The sequence below is a fragment of the Copadichromis virginalis genome, linkage group LG22, assembly GCF_057382275.1.
Source record: "Copadichromis virginalis isolate Kocher_CV1m ecotype Utaka linkage group LG22, C_Virginalis_male_GT1.1, whole genome shotgun sequence".
Classification (NCBI taxonomy): domain Eukaryota; kingdom Metazoa; phylum Chordata; class Actinopteri; order Cichliformes; family Cichlidae; genus Copadichromis; species Copadichromis virginalis.
In genome coordinates, this window is record NC_140638.1 from 6,467,649 (window position 1) to 6,494,914 (window position 27,266).

General features: G+C 41.6%; 2 protein-coding genes across 2 annotated transcripts in view; both read left to right on the forward strand.

Moving 5' to 3' along the window:
* Positions 1-9,956, forward strand: part of LOC146682571 (uncharacterized) — a 32,359-nt gene extending 22,403 nt beyond the window's left edge. Inside the window, exon 10 of the mRNA XM_085445791.1 lies at positions 2,264-9,956. Within this exon, the coding sequence (XP_085301917.1) occupies positions 2,264-2,707 (444 nt within the window). The 3' untranslated portion in view covers positions 2,708-9,956. The remainder of the gene's footprint in view (positions 1-2,263) is intronic.
* Positions 9,957-14,262: 4,306 nt separating this feature from the next.
* Positions 14,263-27,031, forward strand: tcf19l (transcription factor 19 (SC1), like). Its single transcript, XM_085446351.1, has 5 exons — positions 14,263-14,591; positions 19,791-19,960; positions 23,403-23,796; positions 24,045-24,540; positions 24,779-27,031. Exons 1-5 carry the CDS (start codon positions 14,321-14,323, stop codon positions 25,116-25,118), a joined length of 1,671 nt encoding a protein of 556 aa, XP_085302477.1. The 5' UTR covers positions 14,263-14,320; the 3' UTR covers positions 25,119-27,031.
* Positions 27,032-27,266: the final 235 nt, after the last annotated feature.

The following is a 27,266-nucleotide window of genomic DNA, read 5'->3' on the forward strand; positions in this document are numbered from 1 at the left end:
GCTCATAAAACTGTACAATCCCCACGACCAGCTGGAGAACTTTGTGGCGTGTTAACTTTTTAACTTTCATATTCAAAGTTTGAGCTATATTAGATTTTATAGACCAACACTATAAAAAATATATATATGAGACATTTAACATGATGGTCTGTGGATGTGAAGCAAGCAGTCAGCCATCTGTGCAGTGCACAAGTGTAAGGATTAGCTGCTAAGGAATTGCTCTGCATTCCTGGGTATAGCCTGCAGCTGTGCAGTGGTCATTGGTTGTGGCTGCCAGTGATGATTACATCGACCCTGAGTATCTCGGGCCTTTTCTGCTCTGACAGTGTTTCCAGATTTTCCTGGGATGCAGCTGTATGGCTGGCAGAGAGGTACAGGTTGGAGCAGCTGATCTTTGTCTCGTCACATTTTCACCAAGTTCAGACGTGGTGCTCTCAGGGTCATGTAAGGCTGCAGCAACAGTTCAGACCTGCACGCCGGCATCTGGCATGCAAATAAACTGGCCTGGAGCAGCTTTGTCATTTGCAGCATGATGACACTGATCACAGTGTTGTGCACACACTGATTATTTGTATTTTTGAGACCACTGGCATAATAATGTAGTAAACTGAACCTTTTCTAAGGAGTTGAAGTGAGCGTATTTGTACTCGGTAAACAAATTACGGCCCTGCCATTGACTAAAATCAACAGGAACCAACAACTACTCAAGTTTGTGTTATGTAAGGGTTTAAAATTATATGCTGAGAAATGGATTAAAACAAAGACGGAGAACATATTCAAATATTCATGATATAAAACTCATGTTGCTTGTTTGACTAGTGTAAACCTAAAACTAGATGCATTTTTGTTCAGCTAATAAAGGATAATAAGAATACTGGTGTGTAGCCAGATGAATAAGCATTTTTGGGCTCCAGCTTCTTATCTTTGTGCGATGTTGTTTGGTCCTGGCGTGAAAATCAGGCTAATAGGTCAACAGAAGAAGAGTTTCACCATCAGCTTGTATAGGTTACATAATTGTTAGTGATAAGAGCTGTAGATACAAGAACGATTAGAGCAATATCGTCTGAGACTGAAGTCTTGATCTTGATTATGAGAACAATCTGAAGCTTAATAATGTCCAACACCTGGTGTACTTTTGGAAAAGTTTGCGCTCAAAGTAATATATTAATCAAAAAAAGATTAAAAAAGATTTAAAGACAGAAACATCATTGCCCATCTTTGTGTTTGAGATTGCTCAGAAACTACCTGCTATAAAATGTCACCTCAGTGCCAAGAGTAATTAAAATGCAATCGACCTTACACGCTGCACTCGGCAGTGGAACAAATTAGACTCAAGTTTATAACTGCAATAAAGGAGTAAAGAAAGTGAAGTGGTCAAGGTTCAGGGAGTCCTTTAAAACGGTTGATTCAAGCTCCCGCAGGAATTCTTGCTCTCCAACGTGGAATATCACAATAAAACTACAGTTCTTTTCTAAATTTGTTGTTTCAAAAATCAACGCAGCAGCATCTGGATAAAATTTAAATAAAATTTAGTCTATTGTTACAAACATGTCTTACAGTTAATGTTAAATTGAGTTTTGTTGTCTTACATCAACATGCATGTGACAACAGAGAGCTTTGAATCTCAGGAACAACAACAATGAAAATGTGATTTCTACATTTAACACTGAAAGCAGGTGTAGCCCACATCTTACAGGCCAAACATTTAGTATAACTCTGATTTGATCTATTCGGGTGTTTTCTTTATCATTTTGCTGCACCTCTTTGTTTGTGTCCATGTAACATAAGAGTAGGGATGGCTGCAGGAGATGGTGAGGTAAGTCTATAAATACGGTTGGAGAAATGTACATAAATTATTCACTTTTTTCCTCTGACCTAAATTTTAACCACTTGTTTTTCTTCCGTTCTTCGATCCTATATCACCTCCTTCCTTCGTCTCCTACGCCCTGTTGGGGGTATCTGTTTTGTACTCGCTTCGACTCCTGCTTCTTTTGTCTTTTCATCTCAGCCCTCTGTCCCTGTATAATATTTTCCTCTTTACCCTTCTACCTGGCTTTCTTTTGCTTTATCGCCTCTCTACTTTCTAGTTGTTGTTTTTTTCAACTTTACTTTGTCTTACTTTCATCTTTTGTTGGGTCCTACTTTCTCCTCTTTTACTCTTCTTTTCCTCCTTTATCTTTCCTTTCATCTTACTTTGCATCCTAACTCTTCTTAATTGTATATTTATCTTGCCTTTCATCTTCTTCTGCCTCTTTTTATGCAGGGCCTCGAGGTGTCCAAACCAGGCCGCTACCACACTCTCAACTCAGATAACTTTTTGGAGATGAGTGACTCCGGAGTCGAGTTCACCAGCTCTGGCCTCCCACTGGACAGCGACACAGATGCTGCGATGACCTACGCTTCCCACAAGCCCCTGCTGAATGCCGCTTCCCCTCCAGCCATCTCTGAAGGATCGCACTCCGAGGGCTTGGAGGCCACTGTGGTCCCTGATGGCGACCTCAGCGCTAGCCAAACCCCTGACTCTGCCTTGAGCCCCATCTCTAATCCTCACTCGCTCGCAGCTGCGACCCCTGATGGAAGCCTCCGTGGTGCTGCATCGCCGGGAACCGCCTCCAGAGGCACTGCTGAGTCAGATACGGCCAAGTCGGAGGGAGGGGCTGAGAGTGGAGAAGGTGAGCAGAAGGAGGAAACGGCCCAGAGCACCTGAGAGGGAGTACCAGGGTGTATTTTTTTTTAAGCTCACCTCTCCCAACATATCCACAGTCGTCTGGCAGGAACTTATCATATCTCACACCATCAAGTCCTTCGTCACTGCATTTGAAGCAACATCACAGACAAACGTTAAAGCTTGGATCCAGATGTCTAGCCTAGCCTAGAAGAAAATAACTAAAGCAGCAGATGCTCAAAACGCACAATGCAAAATTTAAAGCTCTGAAAAATGAAAGGTAAAAATAGAACCCCCCCCGAGCTGTATCAAAAGCAGCTCCGTGCATCTGGAAAATGCATGCATTTAAATTAAACATTAGAGTAGCTATCATAGTTCAGATCTACAGGACATTGCTGACATTAGAGTAGACTGCATGCCTGCTAAAGAAGCATAGGCTCACAAAAGAAGCTGTGATGACACGAAAAGGGTAAAAAACATTCAGCACTTTTAGGGAAACGGCTGAAGGGGATCAAATGATTATGATTCCTGTGAAAACTGGTCAAAAAAAGGTGACAGCAGTGTGACAGTTTGACAGGTAGAGCCAGCGCGCGTCAAGGAATCAGACATTATTTTCTAGGACCAAGCCTACTAACGACAATAACAGCAGAGAGCGTCTCCCTTTCCAATGGCGAATCTCAATGCGTTGCCTCTGACAGCACTTTTGTCTGCTCTCACTGCATCAGACAAACACAGTGATGATTGCATTTCAGCCCACCCACACGCAGCCTCTCTATTATTAACAGTACAAGCATGTCGGAGAGCGCCTCCACATCTCTGACAAAAGTGCTTGTTTCAGCAGTCATTTACCCAGAGAAAAATCTACTCGAGGTATTATTTCTCAAAAACCTGCAAAGTGAAACAAGCTAGATTAGATTGAGTACCCTACTACTAGATGGCTGTTTCCCTTTCTCTTATATCCAGTGTGTCAAATCTGCCAAATTCAAGGCATCATCTGGAGAAAACCGCCTAAACGTCCACTTCATCTCACTCGCACTAATGATAAAAGCTAAAAAAAAAGAGGGGAAAAACACCCAAAAGAGCAACAACTAACTGCAGAAACTGTCCTCATCTGTTTTACCCACCCAAGGGAGTTGTCACAAGCCCTGTCAGAGGAAAATAAAATCCAGAGACTAGCGTTCAACACGTCTGGGGCTTTTGGAACGGCTCCTGAGAACGTAATTGGATTCTCGGTCTCTTTGCAGACGGACCAATTCACGGACACCGTCGAGTGAGGAGCGGTGATAAAAGAGACGACAGAGATGGAACAGTGTTCTATTCGGCGAACAGATAAATGACTTGCATGATTTAAAGCCCCCTATTTTCATCTCAGCCCCAATCCATCTCACGGTGCTCCAATTATTGTAGCCCGGTTGTTTGCCAAAATGAAGTGAGTGGAAAGGCACAGTTTGGATCAGTCTGCGATAACGATGCAGCCCGCAGCCTCAACAGAAGGAGACTGAATAAGTCGTGAGAAGTGTAAATGTGTGTGTGTGTGGAGGGGGTGGTTCGTGTAAACCGAAACAACATTATTAGACACTCAGTGCTTCGTATGGAGGAATGAGTCAATTCAACCCATTAAAAACAGGAAATTAAAAAGAGGAGAAGATACAAATCACAAATTAAGAGTTAAACTTGTTGCTTGTGCTTTATGAATCCCAACTTATCACATAATTCACTATATGATAGTCCAGTGTTGTTGACTTAGCTGTTACAATGTTACAATGTTACAAAGGCATCGCTCAAAATCTGTTCAATCACTGAAGTAAGAGCAATATTTAAGTTTAAGTGCTGCACGGCCACCTTTCATCCATTCAAGGGCATTCGAATTGTGAAATTGTGCTGCAGATTTGAGCTTAAAAAGTGTGATTTTAAAAAGAGGCCACAGAATGGGCTGGAGATGTAGTCAAATCTCTTTTAAATTACATCCTTGAATAAAATCAGCTTTTTCTTCTTCTTTTGAAGGGGCTTCTTTTCACATGAGGAGGTTTGGTAAATTAGCGGTCACTTAAGAGCAATCAAAACATTTTGTGGGAGAACACACACAGACGCTACAGGTGAGAAATGGAATAAGTGACGGCAGATAAAAAGTTTTTTAAAAGAAGCATGAACAGAGTCAATTAGATTAAGCTCTCTCCATCCTAACAACTGCTTCTGACTAATTGGTTCCCCTTCCTCGCTGTGAAAGGAGCTCGTGGGCTAATCCAGGTCACTGGAAGCTGATTTACACCGCAGTACGAGGCATCTCACGGCGCTGACGAAACGGCGTCCAGGCATGTCCTGTCCTCCGCAGGGCCTGACAGTCCGTGATACCACCAGGGTTGTGTCACGGAAACATCAGGCACACGCTCCACCCTCTGAATCACACCCGAACCACGCTTATCTTCATCATCGAGTCCACATTTCGATATCACTATTATGGCTGCCATTGACAGCTGTTAGCAGTACGGCTACCTCATGCTGTAACCGAATCAATGTCAACTGGAAAAGAGAGATTTACGATCCAAACCTCCCAGGGTGACTAATAGCGGTCAGACAGGTGCAGATAATCGATGCCTGGCAAAGAAAAGCACAAAATTTAACAAGTAATCTCTTTTTTTAAATGTTAAAAAGGGTCCATACTGTATTTAAAAAGGGTAAAAGATAAGAAGCAGCTATTGTAAATACAGTAAGGTGATTAGCAAACACATAGACTTTTTATTAGCTCGTTCCCTTCTTATTCAGGAAAACTTAGTTTGAGTTGCGTATTTCAGTGTCATGTGTTTACAATGACTTGTGTGCCCTACATTAATGTGACTGAATGATTTTATATGGCTGTTTTCTATGGATGTGCTTTTGCTCATGTGTAAACTGAGGGGCTTCCAAAACTCTTGTTAGGTGAGCAAATTGATGGTCAGTGGAGTTTCAATTAATTCTAAAGCAATATTAGTATTATAGCACTTACACATTACTATCACCCACAGGAAAGAGGAATCAGGCGTAGCACATCCTAACATGATCATGTTCACTTAGGTATCCTTTTTTCACAGTTGTAAATATACAGATATGTGATCTGCATGTGTATAGTGTGAAAATACTAACATATTTCTTACTGCAAGGCTTATGCAAGATTTTATACTATTAAAAAGCTGCATTTATCCTTTAACCACACATTGACAGTAAGCAGAAAACTATGCCTTTAGCTGGGAAGACTCGTAGCTCATGCCATGTTTGTGTGTTTGGGCCTCGGTCGTGATCTGTGAAGTCCTTTCATCAAAGCTGATGTCAGCAGAGACTCTGCCGCCTCTGGGGTGCAAAGCATCAAGAGCGCTGTTGATTTAACCTCGCACTGCCTCCGAGACCGGGGCAGGAATGTCGGATTCACATAAAGTTCCAGAAATCCAACCAAATGCAGGCCAGTAGGATATAGTTACAGGATAATAAATTGATGATATGTAAAGAAACGCATCTGTTTCTCATAAATACGCGCACGCTTCTTTGGTTTCTTGCCCAAATTTGTAACTCCAGGAAAGTCCCAGGTGATTCTGGTCGTGCCTGAAATCATTCACTCATTCGTTATAAGCTGATGCCTGTAAAGGAAGTTCTGTGGAGACAGCTGTCTGTGATCAAACCTTCTAATATCAGTCAGGTGACTCTCTGCTGCTGTCACAGAGTTAAAACATAACAGCATCAGCTTAATAAACTGGCAGTATTTTGGGTATTAATGCTGATTTTCTCAGTGTCATAAACAGAACATTTTACCTTTCAGCACAGCGTGCGATGGCATCTTTTGTAGTAGTTGTACTTACACTATTTAGTAGAGCATTGTAGTATATTTTAAGTGCACGATAGGGAAAAAGGATACCAGACACTTAGACGTAGCATATATATTCACTATATATACACAATTCACTATATTCATATATATGGAGAGAGAGAGACATAAAATTGTGAATGATTTCTGATGCATCGTTTGCTTGCATGTTTTATATAATTATTAACTAGTAGCAGAGTTGGGATTTTTTTCTAAGTTACAGAGTGTCTGAAGGTTTGTGATAAGGTAACATGAAGTGCATCCTGTACCAAGGCCAGGGCTTATCAACTTTAAAGCATCAGATACACGTTCCTCTTGTGATCATGCTGCACGTAACCACCAAGATTCAGATAATTCAGCCTGTTAATTTACAGGCTAACCTTCCTTAGAGACAGCTTAAGCCATTTATCTGGCATCTGCAAAGCTAGCAGCTAGATGGAAACGATGCATCTTAACTAGGATGCTGTTCTTGTCGTGCTGCCAGACGTGTTGCAGTTTTACTGTGGCACAAGAAACTTAATTAGCATATTATTCAAAATGTTGCTGTATGCTAAGTCGAATTTTTAAAAAAAGCTCCATTTAACCACAGCGGGGTATATCTGCTGCACAGGCTGCCAAGATATTCAGCAGATATATGGAGTCCTTTGTGGAGCCCCAGATACTGCTCAAGACAAATATCTGCCTGCTATGCTTACTGTTCGGTCTGAGCTGTTATGAAGTTATCACATCAGAATATCTGAGATGCATTCATCAGGAAGATTTAACATTTACGTGCAGATATTTCAGATCCTGGTTGACGTTTTATTTTGTGTACTTCAATTTTGAGAGCAGCATACTTTCTCAAATGCGTTTTACTTCATAAAGATGAAAGGTTTCAGATTGAACATGCATCGTAAAGCCTCTTTTGGAGGGCACTTTGTGCTTGGCAGGGTGAAAGGACACCGCCCTCCTTTGGATTGCAGCCTGTGCCTGCTGGAATAATAAAACTTTAGGTTCAGGCAATCACGGCTGACATAGGCTTTATGAAAGGATTTCACTTGCTGTCATTCATCCTCAGTCTGATGTTTTCTCTTTCATTACACATCTGAGCTGCTATTCACAAAGCCTCTCAGAACAGAAGTGTTGATCCGTGTGTGGGTAGGGGGAGATTTAATAAAATGTTCTTTCAGTTCTGGTAGATTCGCTCTCCTTTTAATCTACTATTCTCTGTAAATCCAAAGAATGTAATAAAAAAAAACACGAAATGATGTCTGCAGTGTGGCAGTGCGCTAATACCTCTGATCATAACAGAAATACGCTCTCGCACGAAATATCCACACTACTGTTCACTGCAGCTTCTGACTCTCACATCAATTAAATTTAATTCACTCCAGTTCAAATCAGTGGCTTTTGTGATTGAATTTAGTCTCATCTCTGATTCATGACGGATAATTGGAGAAACTAATTGGAAAGCACTTATCACTCCGTCACTCTGAGTGCAATATTTTACCACGCTAATGTTGCCGGTAATCTTTTGGACAAACTGATCCCGGTTCGGCAGCACTTTGGCTCTGAGCAGCATTGTGAATTATTCAGAAATGCGGTGTACCATTTTCTGCTTGAAATCTGTTTTGTAGTCAAACTTCTGACCTATCGCGAGCCTCCCAGCACCTGCGGATGTTTTTCATGTAAGAAAAGGTTAATAAATGTACGTATGAAAAAAAATCATATAATAAATGTCTTTACTTTGAAATAAATGTACTTGATCTCAGAGGAGAGAAGTGGATATGCTTAAAAACTCACCTCCTTTGAATGAATGACTTTCATTGTCTGGGCTTTTTATAGCATCACATTGAGCACCAAAAAACTAGTCTATCTGTGCTTAGTATTTCTCCTTACTCTGATATTATAGCCTATACCCGCTGTCCGAGTATACCTAAGAGTTAGTGTAACTGCAGCATGCCGACCAGTAGATTGCTTGTGGGACAGCAGACGTGACCTAATATTGATAATAATAATGTGAACTGCACTTTTCTGTACAGCCGGCCACCAGAGTTCACTGTGAACTCGTGGCTGTTGTTTCCCATGATCCTCCTTAACCTTACAAAACAAAGTCACCTTTCACTGCAGGGATTCAGCTGCGAGTGTGAGTTGAGGATGAATATCAGTGCTTTTTCACATGTACTTTTCTGCCATATGTTCATAAAATAGATTTTCCTTCAGAAGTGGATGTTTGTTGCATTTATTAACACCCAGTATGAAATAAATGATAAACGTGTAAAATATTGAAGAATTTTGCCTTTATTTGATTTAGTCTTGAAATGTGTTTTTATCATATTTAACTTTTTCATTTTTGTTTTTGACAAAAATAAAATGGCATGCATTAAAATGAGATTGCCTTTGATCTGGTGTTCTCCTTTAACACACAGCTGAATGTGCATAGACTGAAATTCTTAATTGTCAAGTTGATGTCTATTTCAAATCTGAAATGCATGATCTGACTCTAAGTGGCATTAAAATTTGTATTACAGATGTTTAGTTTATGTGACTGGATATTACACTGACACTGGGTGCACCTTTCATCATGCCCGGTCTGTTTATTAAGTCTACCTGTGTGTTTATCTCCTTGGCTTAAAAGGATCAGGTAGTCAGGGTGGTTCTTGAAGCTTAACTGGATCCTCCTTGTTGTTTTAGCCCATCAGAAGTATTGTCATTGTCGATATTACCGTAGCTTTTTCTGCAAAAACACATCTCTAATGTTTTATTTAGGACTGTGTTTGAAGTTGTTTTTTTTTAGCGTGCTGGGATCGTTTCACTTTCTCTTTCAGTTTGATCGCCCCGTGATCTTTTGTCTCCGTGGACTTTACACTAAAAAGCTAGAAGGTGACTGTTTTTTATCAGCTGATTTGAAAGTGAAGTGTCTCTCTTTATGCTGAGCAGTGGGGTTAAACGGAGAAAGTAATTGAATGGCAAGCCTCTAATGTCTGATGCAAAACAGTCTTTAAGCAGGTTAACTTTTTTAGCCTGCATTTTGGAGGAAAATGTGAGAAATATGCAGGTTGTGCTGAGTTCTGACTAATTTTGTGAAGAAAAAACACTGAAACATAGAAATCTGTGTTAATATTGTGAGTCTAGGTCACAGGAAGTGAGACAGAACGATTCAAGGAGACATGATTGTACCTGTTTGAATGATACCAGGAATTCTGGTCCGATTGCTTTCCTCTGTTTTTTCTTTTCTGATGAACATCTTGCTTTAATTTGAAAAACAAATCAGGTCTTTCAGGTCTCACATGTAGTCATTGACTCTAACAATACTTCAGTGTACTGCCATAAACAAGCCTGGTTTGCTTGAAGGAACAACAACATGTGCTTATTTGTATTACCTTTGAGACCTTTTGGCATAATGGCACATACTTTTGTAAAGCTCCTCTTTTTTTCTGTAATGAATGAATAATTCCAATTAAATGAATTTTCAACCCAGAGCGAATCACGAGATTTATATTTTTGTCTCGCTGCTTTTTTAGGTACTCTTTCCATTTCCTTCATTCAACTCAAGTATTTTTCATTTGAACTTCAATAAAGGATTAGCACGCATTTCCAAAACATATCAGAAAAGCCACATTATATATAAATGGTTTTAATCTGTAAAAGAAGGTAACTACTTTCCCGAGAAAGCACAGAGCACATTTTGAATTCTTTAAGTTCACCTAAATATACCCAGAAGTAATAGGAAGTAGTGATGAAAGCACTCCAGTTGATTGTGCAGTGCTTGCCTGTAGACATCGGTGCCGCTTAAGTCCTTTTGCATAATATTATCTCAGTGCTTTAGAGGTTGTAGTGCAGACTTTTAAGAAACATTATCCCGAATCATAGATAATGATAAAAGGCAAAAACACACCATCAGGAAACATATTTCCTTATAAATATAATCACTGTATGGGTTCCCTCTAAACAGGCACTAATAATAAACAGTTAAATGAGAATAAATGCTCCCTCTGACTCGCTCCTCCTGCTGCATCAAATTAACAAAATTCCCATTAACAGAATCACATAAAAACAACACAAATACAAATGAGGACTATTAATGTGCCTGCTGCTACTATTGACATCCTGCATTCGACAATGTCTCACTTGCCGTTCCTTCCCCTTGATGTTTGTGTTTGTGCAGAATAATAGCGTTTAGCCATGACTGTGAGTTGACCTGAAGACTCTTTTGTGTCTCTTTTCTCATCTTAAATCAGACTTTATGATGTGTGAGTGTAAATAAAATCATTTCAGAAGGCTTGTGTAAGTTTTTCTGAGGACTTGGCACAAAAGGTGTTTGAAGCATCTTGGAGAATTTACTGCAGTTTTTGTGGGTTTAGTTTGTTTCACAGACTTCTGTCCATCGAATCCCAGATTGAGACCCACATGCAGGCACTGGGAAAACATGCAAACTCCACGCATCAACATCCCGACAGCCTGAGGGTGAAACCAGAAACCTTCTTGCTGTCAGGCAACGCTGCACTGCGCTACCACCGTTTTTCACTTTTATGCTGTCTATACTTATTTATGCTGCATAGAGCTACTGGGTGTGTACAGCATGAATAAGTGTGCTGCAACTTTGAGGAAACCACTCTGTTGGATAAACTCAGTTCTGCTGTATTGAAAAGCCCTCTAGACTCAGTTTATAATTCCAATTCGATCAGACCACCAAACAAAGGCCTAAATGAACACAGATTTTTCTAGAATATCTTAAAGACTACTCGACAACATGAGGAATACTTTCTTTTTCAGTTGTTCTTCTCATTTACAAAGAGACCCATTTATAAAACAAATGAGAATAAAGAAGATAAATAAGCACAATTTTAAGAAAATGCATCAGTTTTACCACATTGATTGAATCTATTACATTATAGTTTATAACAGTGGAAAACCACAACACCTGCACATGTGGAGTTTTTGGAATGAAGTATTAGTATTTTATATTTTTATCATTTAAATAAGTTGTCTAGCTCTGGAAATACTTTTAACTTTCTATGCGCTTCCACTCCTGTGTAGCAGGCACATGGAAGCTCCACCACATGGGAATAGCAGTTCATTTTATTAGAAAATTAGAGTAATTTTGAACTTCAATTCAATTTTCACACTTTGCAAAGCCAGCGGGCTGAACTGGATTCGTCGGCAGGGCAGTTCTGGCAGGCCGTTGTCATCCGCTGGGATGGCTGTGGCTCAGAGCGGGTCATCCACTAGCAGGAAGGTTGGTGGTTTAATTGCCGGCTGCTCCAGTCTGCATGCCAAAGTATCTTTGGGTAGAATACTGAACCCTGAGTTGTGCTTATTGGAGTGCGGATGTTAAATATAGAGTTTAAACGTAGAAAAGGTGCTTGTATTAGTGTGCATGTATATGGGTGAATGAGATATAATGTATAAAGTGCTTCATCTCATTCATGCTATAAAGTGCACATAAGCTGAGTCCATAAGTGCTTTAGAGACAAACACATTTCCATTTCAGGTTTTTACAGAACCCTGTTTCAAAATACAAGAAAATGTCAAAATCATAGTGTGGTTATTAAAATGTGTTCAGAATTTGCAAATTGACAATGAATCGTCTCATTAATTATGACACTGCTCTTATTAATAACCTCTGGCCCTCTTCCACAGTGTGTGTTTTTTATCCTGTCTTTCTGCCATCACCCCCAAATGGTCGAAGCAGACGGCTGCCCCTCCCTGATCCTGGTTCATCCTGTTAAATAGGAGTTTTTCTTTGCCACTGTCATCAAGTGCTTGCTTGAAGGGAATTGTTTAATTATTGGAGTTTTCTCTGTTCTTGTTGGGTCTTCACCTTGCAATAAAGCACCCTGAGGTGACCGCTGTAGAGATCTGGCGCTATATAACTAAACTTATTAAGTTTATATTATTGCCTGTACAGGCATACACAGTATATTGCTACAGCGCTCAGTTATTATACAGCTTTACTTAGATTTAGTAATCAGATCTATACCAAACTTTGTAGTGCTGCACAGCACCAGCATCTACCGCACTAACAGTATTTTCCTCGCTTTTTCTTAACTTCAGGTCCTGTTTACAGCTCTTTGTGAGAACAGTTTAAGCTGCTTTTAAATATGTTGCTTTGTTGTTTGCCCTGTGTTTGAGTTTAACCCTTATTTGTCTGTTAAACTTCTGTAAACTACTTTTACTGCTCACTGTGCGGCAGTTTGGCCTGCTGAGCTTGAGTAAAGTGGCTAGCCCAGCTGTGACACTTGCGTCGGGCCTCCTCCTCCGGCCGGGCCGCTCCTGCTCCCGCTGAAGGCGCCCTGGCCCGCAGCCAATCGGGGCGGGGCAGGACGTGACGTCGCTTCTCGCACAAGGAAGCTCCCGGAGTGGCGCGCCAAATTTCAAAGGACTTCCTCCTGGGAGGAAAGACGGCGAGAAGACCCACCGAAGTCCGGCAAACAGCGGCGACAGAATACCGCAGAAAAATAAAGCTAAGCCGGTGTTTTATGGGTGAAACCCCCCCGCTGAGCCGTGGAGTGAGTCAATCTGCGTGGATCTGAGGATTTAAAGACATGAAGTCGGTGCGCAGCTTTGTCATTGTTGTAAGTGGCTGCTTTGACTTTCACTCCACCTACAAGGAACTAACGTCAGCTAGCTTCAGCCTGCTTCTGATCGGCAACCACTGCTTATCTTAAACCTCATTTTAACGCCAGGCAATCAGGGCTTCGTCAAATATGCGCATTTAAACGAGAATATATTGAGTTTTTATTTGAAAAAGCGAGTTTTTTGTGTGAATTTGTTTCGGTTTGTGTGCTTTGCTTTGTGTGCTGATCCCGTGATTGTCAAGGAGTCTGCAGGCAACTGATGCACGATGCAGCCACCTCTTAAAAAAGTGCAGCTGACAGGGTTTTTCTGCTCTGCTGTACAGTTAACACAAGTGTGATATCCTCTTACTTCACCTGCTGCACCGTGTGATGTGACAAAAGGGGTTTTAAGCTTTTCTGTCCTCTCTAAGTGTCAGATAAGTTGTATTTCTCAGCTGTTTTTTTTCCTCCTTCAGACACAAAGTGGAGCAATTAAGAAAAAGCACCTTACATCTGAGTGACTTTTCTCTTGTTTTCTTTCAGATTAGACAGTCCCCAGCTGGTGCACCCTGTCAGGCTTCCCACATGTGAGTCGGCTCATGTCAATTGATGTCAGCGAGCCTGGGATTTTAATCTCCTCCACACACACACACACGCACACAGATCAGGCCTCTGCTGACAGCTGCTCAAACCTGAAAAATATTAGTTTTCCAGCTAAAAGTCACACCTGTTACCACCAGGTTTACTTTTCCGGGGTTTAATATTTGCGGTACATTAGCGTGGGCTCGGTCCGCATCACAGCAGCTCTTTATTCTTGGGCCCACCGTCTTCTAGCCTCCACTCCACGGGGGATTTAGTCTGTTTAAACTGGGCCTCATAACAGAGTGTGGGAGCTCATTTCCACACTTCACCGGCTTATATGCTACTCTATATCCTCATTACTTATTCATGTATGCACAGGAGGACACAAGAAGACATCAGCTTTCCATACTAATGCAAACACCTGTTGCTCAAAGCGGCTGCACCTGTCTGTAACTTTCACACTCGCTGCTTTCTGGTGCATGTCAGGAATATTTTATCGTCAAGTATAGATCGCTGGTAGCTGTCAGTGCTCTTGGGTCGAACGCAAATGGCTTCATTTTAGCTCTTCTTCACTAGCACAGGTTTGTTCAAAAATGGATCGTAACTTGCTCTAACTCAGGGCCTGTCACAGATCAGGGGTGGCCTCTGGGTGGGGCAGGTTGGGGGGGGTTTCGTGGTGGCAGACAATCGCAGGCTTCAGCCATGCTGGCTGGGGTGCAGCCGTGCTTCCAGCTGCTTCGGATCGGGTCGTCGGCAGGCGAATCTGCGCGGGACCTGTACACCTTCAGGCCGGCGCAGAACCACTCGGTGTTCCGCCTGGGTCGAGCGGCGGAGCTGTGCGACGTCACACTGGACTCGCCGTCGGTGTCCCGCATCCACGCTGAGCTCGAAGCCGAGAGGGAGACGGGCGAAGGAGTCGAAGCTCAAGAGGAGGAAGGATGGAGGGTCCACATTAAGGACAGGAGCAGCCATGGTGAGACACGAGGGCTGAATCACACACAGCATCACAGTCAACCTGAGATTCTCACACTTTCACACCCTCCCTCAGTCATTGTGGAAGAGAATGAGGTAAAAACACACCTGTTTACAGGAATAACACCACTTCTACTGAGAACGGAAGAAGTATTTTATTAAAGTCAGGTTGAAATGAGTGTGAAAACACATTTCAGTGAACTGACATGAAAAACAGTCCTCAAAAAATTCTAAGAATACAGTAAAAAATGTCCTTTAATTTGAAACTTTGACAATTTATTCAAAGTTATCAATGAGGCTTCAGCACGTCTGCAGGACTCTCACTCAGCAGCCTTCAAAATGTGTCGCATCTTCTCTGGAAATATAAAAATCAAACTAAAAAAAATGAAACTAAACTGAAACAGAAATCTTAATTAACCCTCCCCTAAAGCTCTGTTGTGCACTCGAGCAGTGAAAACATTCTTCTTCTTATTTACCGACCGAATTATCAAAACGAAGTGAGCCATTACGCTCCTGAACACAGCTGTAGGCGTGCAGGTAAAGACTCGCGTGCATCACGAACAAAGAGCATCTCTGGAACCTCAACTTCAAAAACTTTTCTTATCGCTGCCCCCAGAACTTTTATTTTATCGGAACCGTTACAGTTACAGAATTTTTCAGCCCACCGAGAAGCATTTTAGTTTGATTTGTTTAAAAACAAACAAACAATCAAACTCAAATTAAAGCGTGTTGGTGATAAGGAATTAATTAAACTCAGTTGTTCCTGATCTTTGACCCTGATTTTACCATCCATGCAAGTGTGAGCACGAAGCATGACGTTAGCTTCAAATGGATTGTGTACACGTTTTATTTGTAATTATAAATTTGAATGCATGTATTTCTCCTCTGCAGTGCTGCAATTCCATCTGTTTTAAAGATGCTGCTTATTTCTGTGCTGTAACTGATCTAAATGGCAGTCCCACTGTTTGGTTTCAAAACACCAAAAAATTTGATAAAAAAAAACAAATCAGCAGCCGTGTCCTTCTTACACAAATCCTCACCTGGTTCCTCAAAAACATCCACAAACCTTGTTGTGAGCAGTTTCGTGTAGGAACTGTTTACTACTCTGTTACACCTGCTAGCGTATCATTCTGAAGGAAGTAAATGGGCATTTAGCCGTGACGAGGGGCTCCTGCTAATGACAACGTGACAGGATGTAAACACTGACGGGGTTGCCCCTCAGCTGTGCTGTAATGTTGGTGCCATGGTTTGTTGTTGTAGTTTTTAGAAAGCAAATTGTCCTAATATGAAATGATTTAAAACAAGCTCACGATTTTTGCAGATGTATTTATTTCTTTTTGGGGTAACTGTGCATTCTGGGAAGAGACTTGGCTCCACTTTTGGTACTGCAAGACAAGTTGCCATCTGGTTCAGTTAAATTCAAGTGAAAGCAGCATCTCTACAGCAAACCAGCAGAAGATAAAATATGCATTTAATATAGGGGAAAGTTCCTCTTTACATAACGTGTATCAGCTTTGAGGTGCGCAGTGTAAGACACCTGACCTGTGAGTGTATGTTTCAACACCTGTTATAGGTGTTGATTAAAGAGCACAGGCTTGGACTCTTTCATCCAGAGTGCTTTCTTCCAGAACCTCAGAGCAGTCCAGCGTTTGGAGGAGTTTCTGGATTTCTTCTTAGCAGCTGCTCTCTTTAAGCATCGTTTGTTCAGTCGTCTGCTCAGGTCTATCTGGAGATCTATGAATATGATCTAGAAGCAATTACCTGTAAAGGTCAGAGGTAAATGAGCATCCTTCTGTCTGGTCTTCTTCCTTCTAGCACTGACTTTTAGCCTGACATTCTCTTCAGCCAGCTTTCGTTTTCTTCTTCCTTGATGTATTTTTGTAAGTACGGCTCCCGGCAATCAACTCCGAGGCATACTTGACCACACTGCAAGAGCACTTTTTACCCCATTTGTTTCAAAGGCCGGCCTGCATCACAAAGTGGTTTAATACAGCCTCTTTCCTGTTCGGCACGTTCTCTGCATTTTAGACACTTTACTGTTTTTGAACAGGAGAGAGAAATTTCTAACTGAAGTCGTGTTTTTGTAGCAAAATTCGAGCCAAAACACAGAATCTCTCTGAGAAGTCAGAAATCAAACAAGCATAAAATTCAACCACTGAAACAAATGTATCTGCTCAGGAATGCAATTAAATAGTTTGGAATTTGACATCTTAACTAAAAAAATAATGATGCGTGTTACTTTTTTGTAAAGCAGTATATTTGAAAATTCATGGATAACAGTAACAACAATGATGTTTTAGCATTGAAATGATGAACTGACCAGTACAGAAACATGGAGTGATTTTGGTAATTACCAATACTGTGGTATAAACCTGACACTGGGTAGTGATAAATATGATAAATTTGTCAAGCTTCTGGTTGTCAACTCAAATATCTAACGAGCCAATCACACGGCAGCAATTTATTTAGTCACATACATGTGATCAAGTTGATCTGCTGAAGTTCAAGCTGAGCTTCGGGTGAAAGGTGATTTAAGTCAGCGGTCCCCAACCCCCGGGCCTCGGACCGGTACCGGTCCGTGAGTCGTTTGGTACCAGGCCGCGAGAGTTGAGGCTCAGGTGTGAAACGTATGGTTTTCAGGGTTATTTTGTTATCGGTTTTTATCGTTTACCGTTTTCCTGGGTCTTTTCACGTGTGTTATGAATAAATTTTCTTTTTTTCGGTACCGGTACTAGTTTTATTTTGTTGTATTTATCCGCGACACCTTAAAGGCCGGTCCATGAAAATGTTTTCGGGCATAAACCGGTGCGTGGCGCAAAAAAAGGTTGGGGACCGCTGGTTTAAGTGACTTTGATGATGTTGGACATCAGAGGACACCAGACTGCTTTATACAAAGGAAACGGTAGCTTAAATAACCGTTTGTTACTAGCAGTGTCTGCAGAAGAGCATCTCTGAATGCATAACATATCAAAGCAGATGGGCCGCAGCAGCAGAAGACCGCACCACCTGGGACGCCACTATAAACAGGAAACTGAGGACACAGATCCAATGGGCTGTATCCTCAGAACTGCACTACAGAAGAGACTAGAAAGGGAAAGGATGACTCTATCCTGGCTCGTATCAGTCGTTGAGGCTGCTGGTGGAGATCTAACGGTGTAAAGGATATTTTCTCTGTACACTTTGGGCTCCTTAGTACCCACCGAGCCTTCATTAAACACTACAGCTTACCTCAGTGTTGTTGCTGAACATGTCTATTCCTTTATGACAGCAGTGTGCCCATCATTTGATGGCTGCTTCCAGCAGAGTAATGCACCGTGTCACAAAGCTCAAACTGGTTTCTTGAACATGACAATGAGTTCACTTTACTTGAATGGCCTCCACAATCACCAGCTCACCTTCAGGATGTGGTGGAACTGGAAATTCACAGTGATGCGCAGCAGCTGTGTGAAGCTGTCCTGTCAACATTGACCAATATGTCTGATTAATGTTTCAGCACCTTGTTGAATTTGAACCAAAAAGAAGGCAATTACTGGTATTAACGAGGTGTACCTAATAAAGTGGCCACTGAATGTGTGTATGCATTTCTTCACACCATCCAGTGAGGTCGCAACACGTGATTCTATATTATTAACAGGATATATATCTGATCAAAAGATTACCTTTGTTATTAAAATGTCAGAGTCTATGAATATCTGTGGCGGCGTTATCAGATGATGCCGACCGGTGTCAATGCGAGAATGCGCGCAGGCTCACCGTATAAAAGAAATGTTACGCTTAAGAATAGAGCTGACAGAAAATATTTGATTAATTGTTCAGTTTTCAGACGGAAAATAAATTAAATGTCAGGCGTTTCATAAATGGATTAATCAGCGATGTCAGTTTACAAGCAAACATGCCAAACATGTCTCCGTTCCACATCTTTTTCTACTTACAAATCACATTTGGTTTGATTACAGCTGTTGGTCATGCAAATAAAAAGAAAAAAAGTTTATAAAATCCTGGCTGATTCTTATAGCCCGGTAAAATAAAAGCTTTAACTATTGCGTATCCGAACAGTCGGGGCTGACACGAACAGATAGATGCATAGATTTCTGTCAGATGCCGTAATGCAGAAGCATCATCTGTCACTGAAAATGGACCGACTGTGTTTGCTGCAGGACCCCAAAAAGCCCATTCAGAGCCTGCAGGAAAGAAAAGAGCCATCAGCTTCAGCCTCAGTTAGAAATAATAGGACAGCCTGATGGATACAAAATTGTGCAAAAAAGGCACCACAAAAACAGGAGTTTAAGACATTTGGTTTGAAACTTAACAATACCTGCCGCCAGGTGCATTCTGCTGTGAATGAAGACAATTAACATGTTACGCGTTCACACGCCGGCTTTGAAAAGCAGTCGCACCGAGGAGGTCCATTTCATTCGGTCTCAACGGGTCGTTCACAGCTGAGAGTGTGAAATGGACCAGTAAACTCAACTTTCAGGAGAACAAATAAAAGCAAATGTACAAACAGAAGAACCAAACAAAAAAATTCATGAGTAATTCAGGACACAAGATAGAGTCTGAACCTCAGGTTGCTGAGAGTCGTCAGTGCAGTCTGAAGTAGACAGGAAGATGCACGGAGTGAGGAAGGGGGAGATTAAGAGTGAGCGTTGCGTCTTCATTCAGTCGCTGTCCGACAGGCTCAGAATCTAAACTGCACCCTTACTGCCTAATTTTTCAAGTAATTTCACAGTCTGTTTCCCACATTTTTCATTTTTGCTATTAAAGTTACATTTTAGTATTCGCCCCGCATTTCTCATTTTGTGCTGTGCTGTCATGGCCGTGTGATTGCCTTGTAGCCTTCCAGCTCCTCAGTTCTGGGTCCATCTCGCAGACTGTTTTACATTTCTCCTAGATTCTGAAAGCTGTAAACACACAGTCACCGAATGACTTTATTTCAGGGCTCTGCTCTCATGATTTATTCTTTTTTTTTGCCCCTGTCAGATTCATATATTAAAAAGCTCTGTGAATATCTAGCCTCCGGTAACGTCGGCCTTCAGTTGTAAAACTGTTGCTCGTTTGTGTCTTCAGAGAGTTTCCCACTACTTTACATGTCAGTGTGACCTCCTAGAAACCTCTAAAACGTTTTATTTTGAGGGCTGATCTGTGCCCGGCAGTGTGTAGTTTAACATTTCTTCAAATCTTCTTGGTCTTGTGTTTCTAGGCACATGGGTCAATGAAGTCCGCCTCCAGCCGGGCATACAGTGGGAGCTCTCGGACGGCGACACGCTGATCTTCGGAGGCCAGACTGATCCAGGGAACCCGGAGTTCTACTTCCTCTTCCAGAAGGTTAAAGTTCGCCCGCTGGACTTCGATGCAATCACGCTTCCAAAAGTAAGTTCGTGGTTTGGAATCAACTATTTACATTCAGTATGAAGCCAGACTCATGGTGACACTTTTCTTAAAAAATAAAGATATCGAAGGTTCGTGTTTCTCACCAAGTCTGGGGTCAAAGGATAAATCTGGACATGTTCTGTCTGCTGCATGAGTAAATGCACCATGTGACACTGCTAATGTCCATATGTCAACATTACACAGTTCAGACATTCCTCAATATTATTTTTAGCAGTCTGCATTGATTATACAGGAGGGAGAAACTTACTAATCGACAAGTCTATTGTTGTATTGTATTGTATCTTTATTTGTTTCAGACATATAAAACAAAAAACAATATATACACACTACATATATTTTCATTTACAGATACGAATATATATGTAGATATACACACACACACGTATGTGTTCAGATAAACAAAAAATATATAATGAAAAACAAAATCGTCTGACATAATGTAACAATGTTTGGTCTGAAAAGGAGTAGGAAGAAGTATGAACATACTTATTAATTCCTACCCCTGCTCAACATCTTATTGATCCCACATAATTCACCTAATTCCCATCATCACATACTCCACACGATACACGAGGAGAACCTATATAAACTTGGCTACCGTGATTGATATAATTTGGATATAATTTGATATTTTTATACATACAATGGGTGATCATCTTTATCGGTATCATATTCTTCCAAAATCAGTTTTCGAAGTATTTTCATGAACTTACTAATTCCTGAGCATTGCTGTAGATCTATAGTAAAACTATTCCACAGTTTTACCCCATAAATAGTGACACAAAAGGATTTAACCTTTGACCGTGCTTTAAGAATCCTTAGATTCAATTTCCCCCTCAATTCATAGTCTCCTTCTCTGTCATAGAACATCCTCTGTATATTTCCTGGTAACATATTGTATCTGGCCTTGTACATAATTTTTGCAGTTTTATATTTTATAAGATCCATAAACTTCAGTATTTTTAATTTCAAAAACATGATGTTAGTATGGTCTCTAAATCCTGCTTTATTAATCATCCTGATTGCTTTTTTTTGAATTTTACATATTGGTTGAAGTGCAGTTTTATATGTGTTTCCCCAAATTTCCACACAGTATTCCAAATATGGCAATATAAGTGAACAATAAAGCACCCGGAGTGATTTGGAAGGCAAAAAATATTTAACTTTACTTAGTACGGAGATGCTTCTTGACAGTTTGGCTTGTATATGCTTTATGTGAGGTTTCCAGCAGATTTTGTTATCTATTATCACACCCAGAAATTTTGTATCCGAAACTTGCTCTATTTCAACATTGTTTACTAATAATTTTGCTCCTGCATCTTTTTTACAATTTCCGAATAACATAAATGTAGTTTTTTCCAAATTTAATGATAACTTATTTCTATCAAACCATGTTTTCAGTTTAATCATTTCTTGTGTGACAATTTCCAAAAGCTGCTGTAAGTTCTCTCCAGTACAAAAAATATTTGTATCATCTGCAAATAGAATAAACTGTAGTATATCTGATGTTCTGCATATATCATTGATATAGAGGATAAACAGCTTTGGTCCCAATACTGACCCCTGCGGAACTCCACAAACAATGTCCATACACTCTGATTGATATTCCCCAATTTTCACAAATTGCTGCCTGTCTCTCAAATAACTCTTTACCCATTCTAACACCACTCCTCTAATGCCGTAGTACTCCAGTTTATCAAGTAATATGTCATGATTAATTGTGTCAAAAGCTTTTTTTAGGTCAATGAATACACTAACTATACATTGTCTTTTATCTATATTGTTGGTGATATTTTCGATCAGTTCCATTAATGCCAATGATGTTGATCTATTTGATCTGAAACCATACTGACTATCCATTATTATTTTGTGTTTATCTATAAATTTGTCAAGTCTATTACTAAAGACTTTTTCCAGTATTTTTGAAAAGTATGAAAATTTAAAAACTCAAGCCAAGTTCAACAGACGAGGTTAAACAGTGAGTTTACAGATATTTTGTGTCTATTTCAGTCATTTTAAACCTTTCTTAAAAAGTTAAATTGTTCTGTTGAGTAAATCTCTAGCCTACAGAGCCACTGTTAACAATTCACTCCTGCATTAGATTAACGGGTGCTTGTAAATCAGCTGTAGGTGTGTATAGTCGTGTGGCAGCCAGTCCAGAGTGTGCCGTCCTGATACTCTGTGACAGACGGGCTCCAGCTCCTCTGCAACCCTGAACTGGAAAAGCTTTAAAGAAAATGGGCGGATAGATTCGGGTAGTGGGCTCAAAGTCTTTTTCCAGCCTCTGTACTATGTTTGCTAATGTCTGCAAATGTTAGAGGATTTCTGAATGAATAGTTTGCAGTAACATTAACGGTAGAATGACGGCCTCAGAATTGTGGTGCCCATGGATCTGTAAGCTTGTGTGCTTGCTCTGATTCTCCGTTATGCTAAAAATACAACAAATATTCCTGAAAGTTACATCTGAGTCTCGTTTTCTTAATGCACGTAAGAGTCAGATTCTGTAGCACCAGCAGCCTTCTTTGCTTGCAGGCTAACGTCCCCCAAGGCAAAAGATCACGTGACCCATGATGTAGGCTACCAAAGTAGCAGCATTAATGTAGAGGCTGTATATGGGGGAAGAAAACGAATATTCCCCAGTTGCGATAAGGACATTAATTTTAGATGCTTGTCAGAGACTGTTATTATAGCTTCTTGATTTGGTCCCTCACAGCCCTGCTGCTCTAAATACTCACTAGGAAACCAAATGTCTTTCAACAAATGCACTTTATGTGTTTCTGTTTGAAGGATTTGTTAGAAATTACAGTGACAGCTTAAGATGGGATTTCTTACAAAGATGAAAGATGTCAGTGGTTTTTAAATTGTTGTCTTTGGTCTGAGTGCCACAGACAGGTGAGTCGATACAGAAACTAATGAAAGGACTAACATGCCTTCTTCTACCTTCTTTTTTTCCCTGTAATATGTTGACAGTAATGAAAATGTTGATGTCGACTCTACCCTGTAATTTTCATCCCACTCCTGTGTCAAAGTGTGTGCAGCCATCGTTCATTAGGTGGTGCTGGGCACTATTTGTATTCAGAATGCCAATAAAAATGTACCACAATGTCTGGTAAACAATAACAAGCCCACAGAAAATCCCCAAAGCATTTTATCTATGAAGACATGGAGGCATACTCTCACTAAATGAAATTTGAAGATTAAATCATGTGCAATCGTACTTTTCTACTTCAATTAAAAAAGTGCTGATGCATGGAGTTGATTTGCAGCAAGAGGCAGAAGCAGATTTATTATCTCAAAGGTGCCATGACTTTTCTGGAAAGAAATGCATCAGCCAGACAAATTAGACTCGCACCTCTGGATATTGACATTTGGCCTACGCTTCGTGAAGGTTTAAATGAAATATTTATATCTGGTTTCCTAGGCGGGAACCTTCTCGTCCGACTTGCAGAACAGGATTAGGACCAGCTTGGACCGCAAGGTAGCTGCCAACCTGGACCTTTCGAAGCTGTCCATCAACAGAGCCACGGTCATCCTCAACTCCATCGGCAGCCTGAGCAAGATGAAGGGCAGTGCCTGGACCTTCAAGAGGAGCCACAGCCACGAGGGAACCGTCTCTGACCCCGGCACCTCGACCTCGCCTCCTCTTGCCGTGGGCTTTTCCTCCCTGCTCCCACACTCCACTCCTCCATCATTCACCTCTGCAGCTTCACTGCCTCAGACGAAGGCCCTCCCGCAGACCTCCAGGAGCAGGAGGAAGTCGGCTCACACGGTGCTGCTGGAGGACGACAGCTCTGACGAGCCCAGAAGTCGAGGAGGTAAAGCACAGCGGCGTGCTGCAGAATGACACTGCTTACTCTCTGGAGCTTTTTGACATGAAGCTGCAGATTTTTACCATGAAATTGTTTTTAGCAGCTTTTAAAAAGACTTAATATTAGTTTATGAAGTTACTGCTTTCTTTTCAAGGATTTTACTTGCAAAAAAAAGGAGGGAAAAGAACAAATTAGTGGTGTGATTAGCTTCTGTCTCCACTTACATTACCTTGCTCTCTTTCCGTTGATCTTAGTTTTGGCAGGAGTTGTGGAGGATGGACAGAGAGCACGGGGGAAGAAGAGGCGGAGGCTCTACAAGTCTGAATCTGAAGGTTTCAGCTCGCCGCCTCCTCCTCAGCTGCAGCCCAAAACTCACAGCGACATCCGCAGGCCGCTGGAGGCCAAGCCCTTCCCCGTCGGTATCAGGACCATCGGCAGCTTCCACGGAGCCATGACAAACAGCAGACTCAACGAGCACCTCTTCCAGGCATCCTTCACAAGCAAACAAGAGGCGGAGAAGGTGAACAGAGTCAAGACGGTGGTGCACGGAAACATCGCGGCCTTCCGCCAGCAGAAGCCTGCCCATTGCTCCCCGACCGCAGCGAGAGGGAGGCGGAGAGCCAACAGCTCCCCCGTATTCTCCCCATTGGTGGTGGGAGGGGAGAACTACAACCTGGCCTCGCCGTCGGTGAGGATCCGCGCAGACGAGAGAGTTAGCGTGCAGTTCAACCGATTTCATCATCCAACAGGGTGAGTTTGGAAGGTTTTTCTAAAAATTCTCTACAAAGCACAGCCCTGTATGATTTTCTGTCATATATACAAACTGTACAATGTTGGAGCTTCATATTAAACAAGGCCTGAAGCTCCTCTGTGAGGCATGGAGTGGCAACAGTTTAAAAAAAACAAATGTATTTGTTCCTCCTTTTTTTTTGTGATGTCACCTCCAAGCCTTCTCATTTCTTCCTGTTTATGTTTTCCTTCCTTGAAGTAAGCGACGCGGCCGCCCCAGGAAACACCCCCTTCCCCCACGGCCTTCCCTGCCCTCTCCGTCCTCCTCGTCTTCATCCTCTACCTCCTCGGCCTCCTCCTCCTCCGGCTCCTCCTCTTCCTCCTCGGACGAGGACGAAGACGACGAGGAAGAGGACGACGTGATGGTTGGCACGGTGGAGCCGTGCGCGGCGCCGCGGTGCCGGCTGCCCCAGCAGGACACGGTGCAGTGGATCCAGTGTGACGTGTGCGACGCCTGGTACCACATAGACTGTCTGCACGTCGACCGCAAGAAACTCCTGATGGACCCCAACGCTGACTTCCACTGCGGCTGTCGCTGACGGCAGGGAAGCCAAATTCTGGATGATTAAATGAAATCAAAAGCCTCACTTTGAACTTTAAAGCTGACACTTTCCCCTCCTTAAACGCTTCTTTTCCTTCAGTCATAAAGTGGAAATTAAGATTTTTGCCTTTGAAGACAGGCTGCGACTTCATCTAATGACCGCTGAGCCGCTCTGCGCGAGCACGCGGCGCTTTTCTCTCGCCTCAAACACGGCTGTTAATTCAAGAAAAGAATTTCCTTTGATATTTTTTACATCCTGATTTTACAAAGTTTGAGCATTTGTGACCCGACAGTAACAGAGTTACTCCACGAACCTGGAGCCCACTCAGCCTCAGAGCGTAGGCTTTTGGAGGAGGAGGCAAAACTCTAATGAAATGTCTCAGTTTGGATTTCATTATGGCTTTGACTACCTGGAGAGGCGCAATCAGAGCAGGAAAACACAATGTTTGAGCACATCTCCAGCGTGGCTGTCCAGGGAGCAAATTGCATTCAGGAAAATTCAGGCCATTGCTGGACTCTATAAAAAGCTCTTTAACGTCCTAAATCTTGTTCCGCTGCCACCTTCACAATTTCAAAGCCATTAAAAACAATGTTGCTAGGTAATCAGACTTCATTGGAGATTTGAGTGCGGCTTTCTTGAGTGGTAGCTGCTGTGTAGGAGTAGATCTGTAATCATTCGACGTGAAATGCCAAGAAATGTCTCGTGTTGACGCTGCTGATGAGAAGTGCTCCTGGGATGCTAATCAAATGTTTGAAGGCACTTCTGTAGCAGCAGCTGCTGGTTTCTGGGATGTGTTTGTGACTGAGTGCAGGCTGGCAGTGTGGCTGCTGCTGAAGGCAGGACTCATTACCAGTCAGATGTCATGTCGTATAATCCGCTGATGTAACAGGAAAAAACAGACTCTGACTGGTGGGATGAGTTTTGATGTCACAGATGATTTTTAGGGTCGTCTCTTCAGCTCTGCTTCCACTTTCAAAAGACTCTTCACACTACTGAACTCTGTGGCCAAAATGGGTGCTTCAGTCCTGAGTGAAAAGTGCTGGACCTGACTGAACTGTCTCTGAACAGCAGTGCTTCGGTGCTGCGTGTGAGTATGAAATCAAAGTGTGGAACGCCAAAATCTTTCTCAAGCACCTTGCTTTTTATTTAATTCCAAATTTCTACATGTTCTGGCTCATCTGGAGTGGAAACGTCCTCTTTTTCCCACTCAAATCTGCTCCACTCTTACAGTCTTTATAATGGCTCCATCTCTGTTCACATGCGATATGATAGTGTTGTAATGAAAAGTCTGTGCTGGTGTTGTATGTGTTTTTTTCCCCCCTTTTATTGTATCACAAATGGGAGCGCTGCAGCGAGCTTAAACTGGGAAAATTTCATTTTTTTGAGCAATAACATCAAAAACAGGATGATAAAAATACAGAAATATATATATATTACATGCTAAAGTCGATAAAGGTTGATGTGGAGTGCAACATTGATTGCTTGCAGTTCACTTAACCTGGATTTAGTCAGTTTCACTGGTGCTTGGACGCTGACACAGCCTCTCTTGCTGCTTTGCTAATTGTCAGAAATCCAGCAGATGGTTGAGGGAAAAATATATTTGTGTTTGTATATATTAAAAAAATCTGTGCACTGATTTATCATTTCATTCTCAATTCAGTGGATTAGTTAAAAAAGAAATCCAAGCATCTTAATGTGCGCAAACTGTTTTTAGTAGTTTGAGTATTTTTGTCCGTTTTAATGTTCAACAACATATCACAATAAAATGAGTTTCTGAAAGACCTGAGGTTTTTTCACGCTGCTGCAATAATACAATATTAGTTATACACAGATTAACAATATGACCTCGTGTGAAATGCAAGGTTTTTGTTTAACAGTCTTAAAAATAAAAGGTTTGTTCTTTCTCTGCAGATCTTCAGGCAGTTTTGCTTTCTGGGGTCTTAAATTGAGTTTGTTTGCAGTTTTCTCTCTCTCTCGATATTTAAACGTCTGTTTACGCCTTCATGGCTTCTCTTACACGTGTGTCGTCTCCACCTGTTCGGCGTCGTGCTGCTCTGATAACGGCACCTTGGCTTGCACCTGTTTTTCCGCTTTCATGTGGCTCACCAGACAGTTAGAGGTGTCTTTAAAAGGATGCTTGTGTGA

What these genes read in the sequence shown, in the direction of transcription:
- tcf19l (XM_085446351.1), top strand. Translation starts at nt 14,321, where the DNA reads ATGCTGGCTGGGGTGCAGCCGTGCTTCCAGCTGCTTCGGATCGGGTCG. An exon ending in ATGCAATCACGCTTCCAAAA is followed by an intron (nt 19,961 to 23,402) that starts GTAAGTTCGTGG and finishes CTGGTTTCCTAG; the next exon opens with GCGGGAACCTTCTCGTCCGA. An exon ending in CGATTTCATCATCCAACAGG is followed by an intron (nt 24,541 to 24,778) that starts GTGAGTTTGGAA and finishes CCTTCCTTGAAG; the next exon opens with TAAGCGACGCGGCCGCCCCA.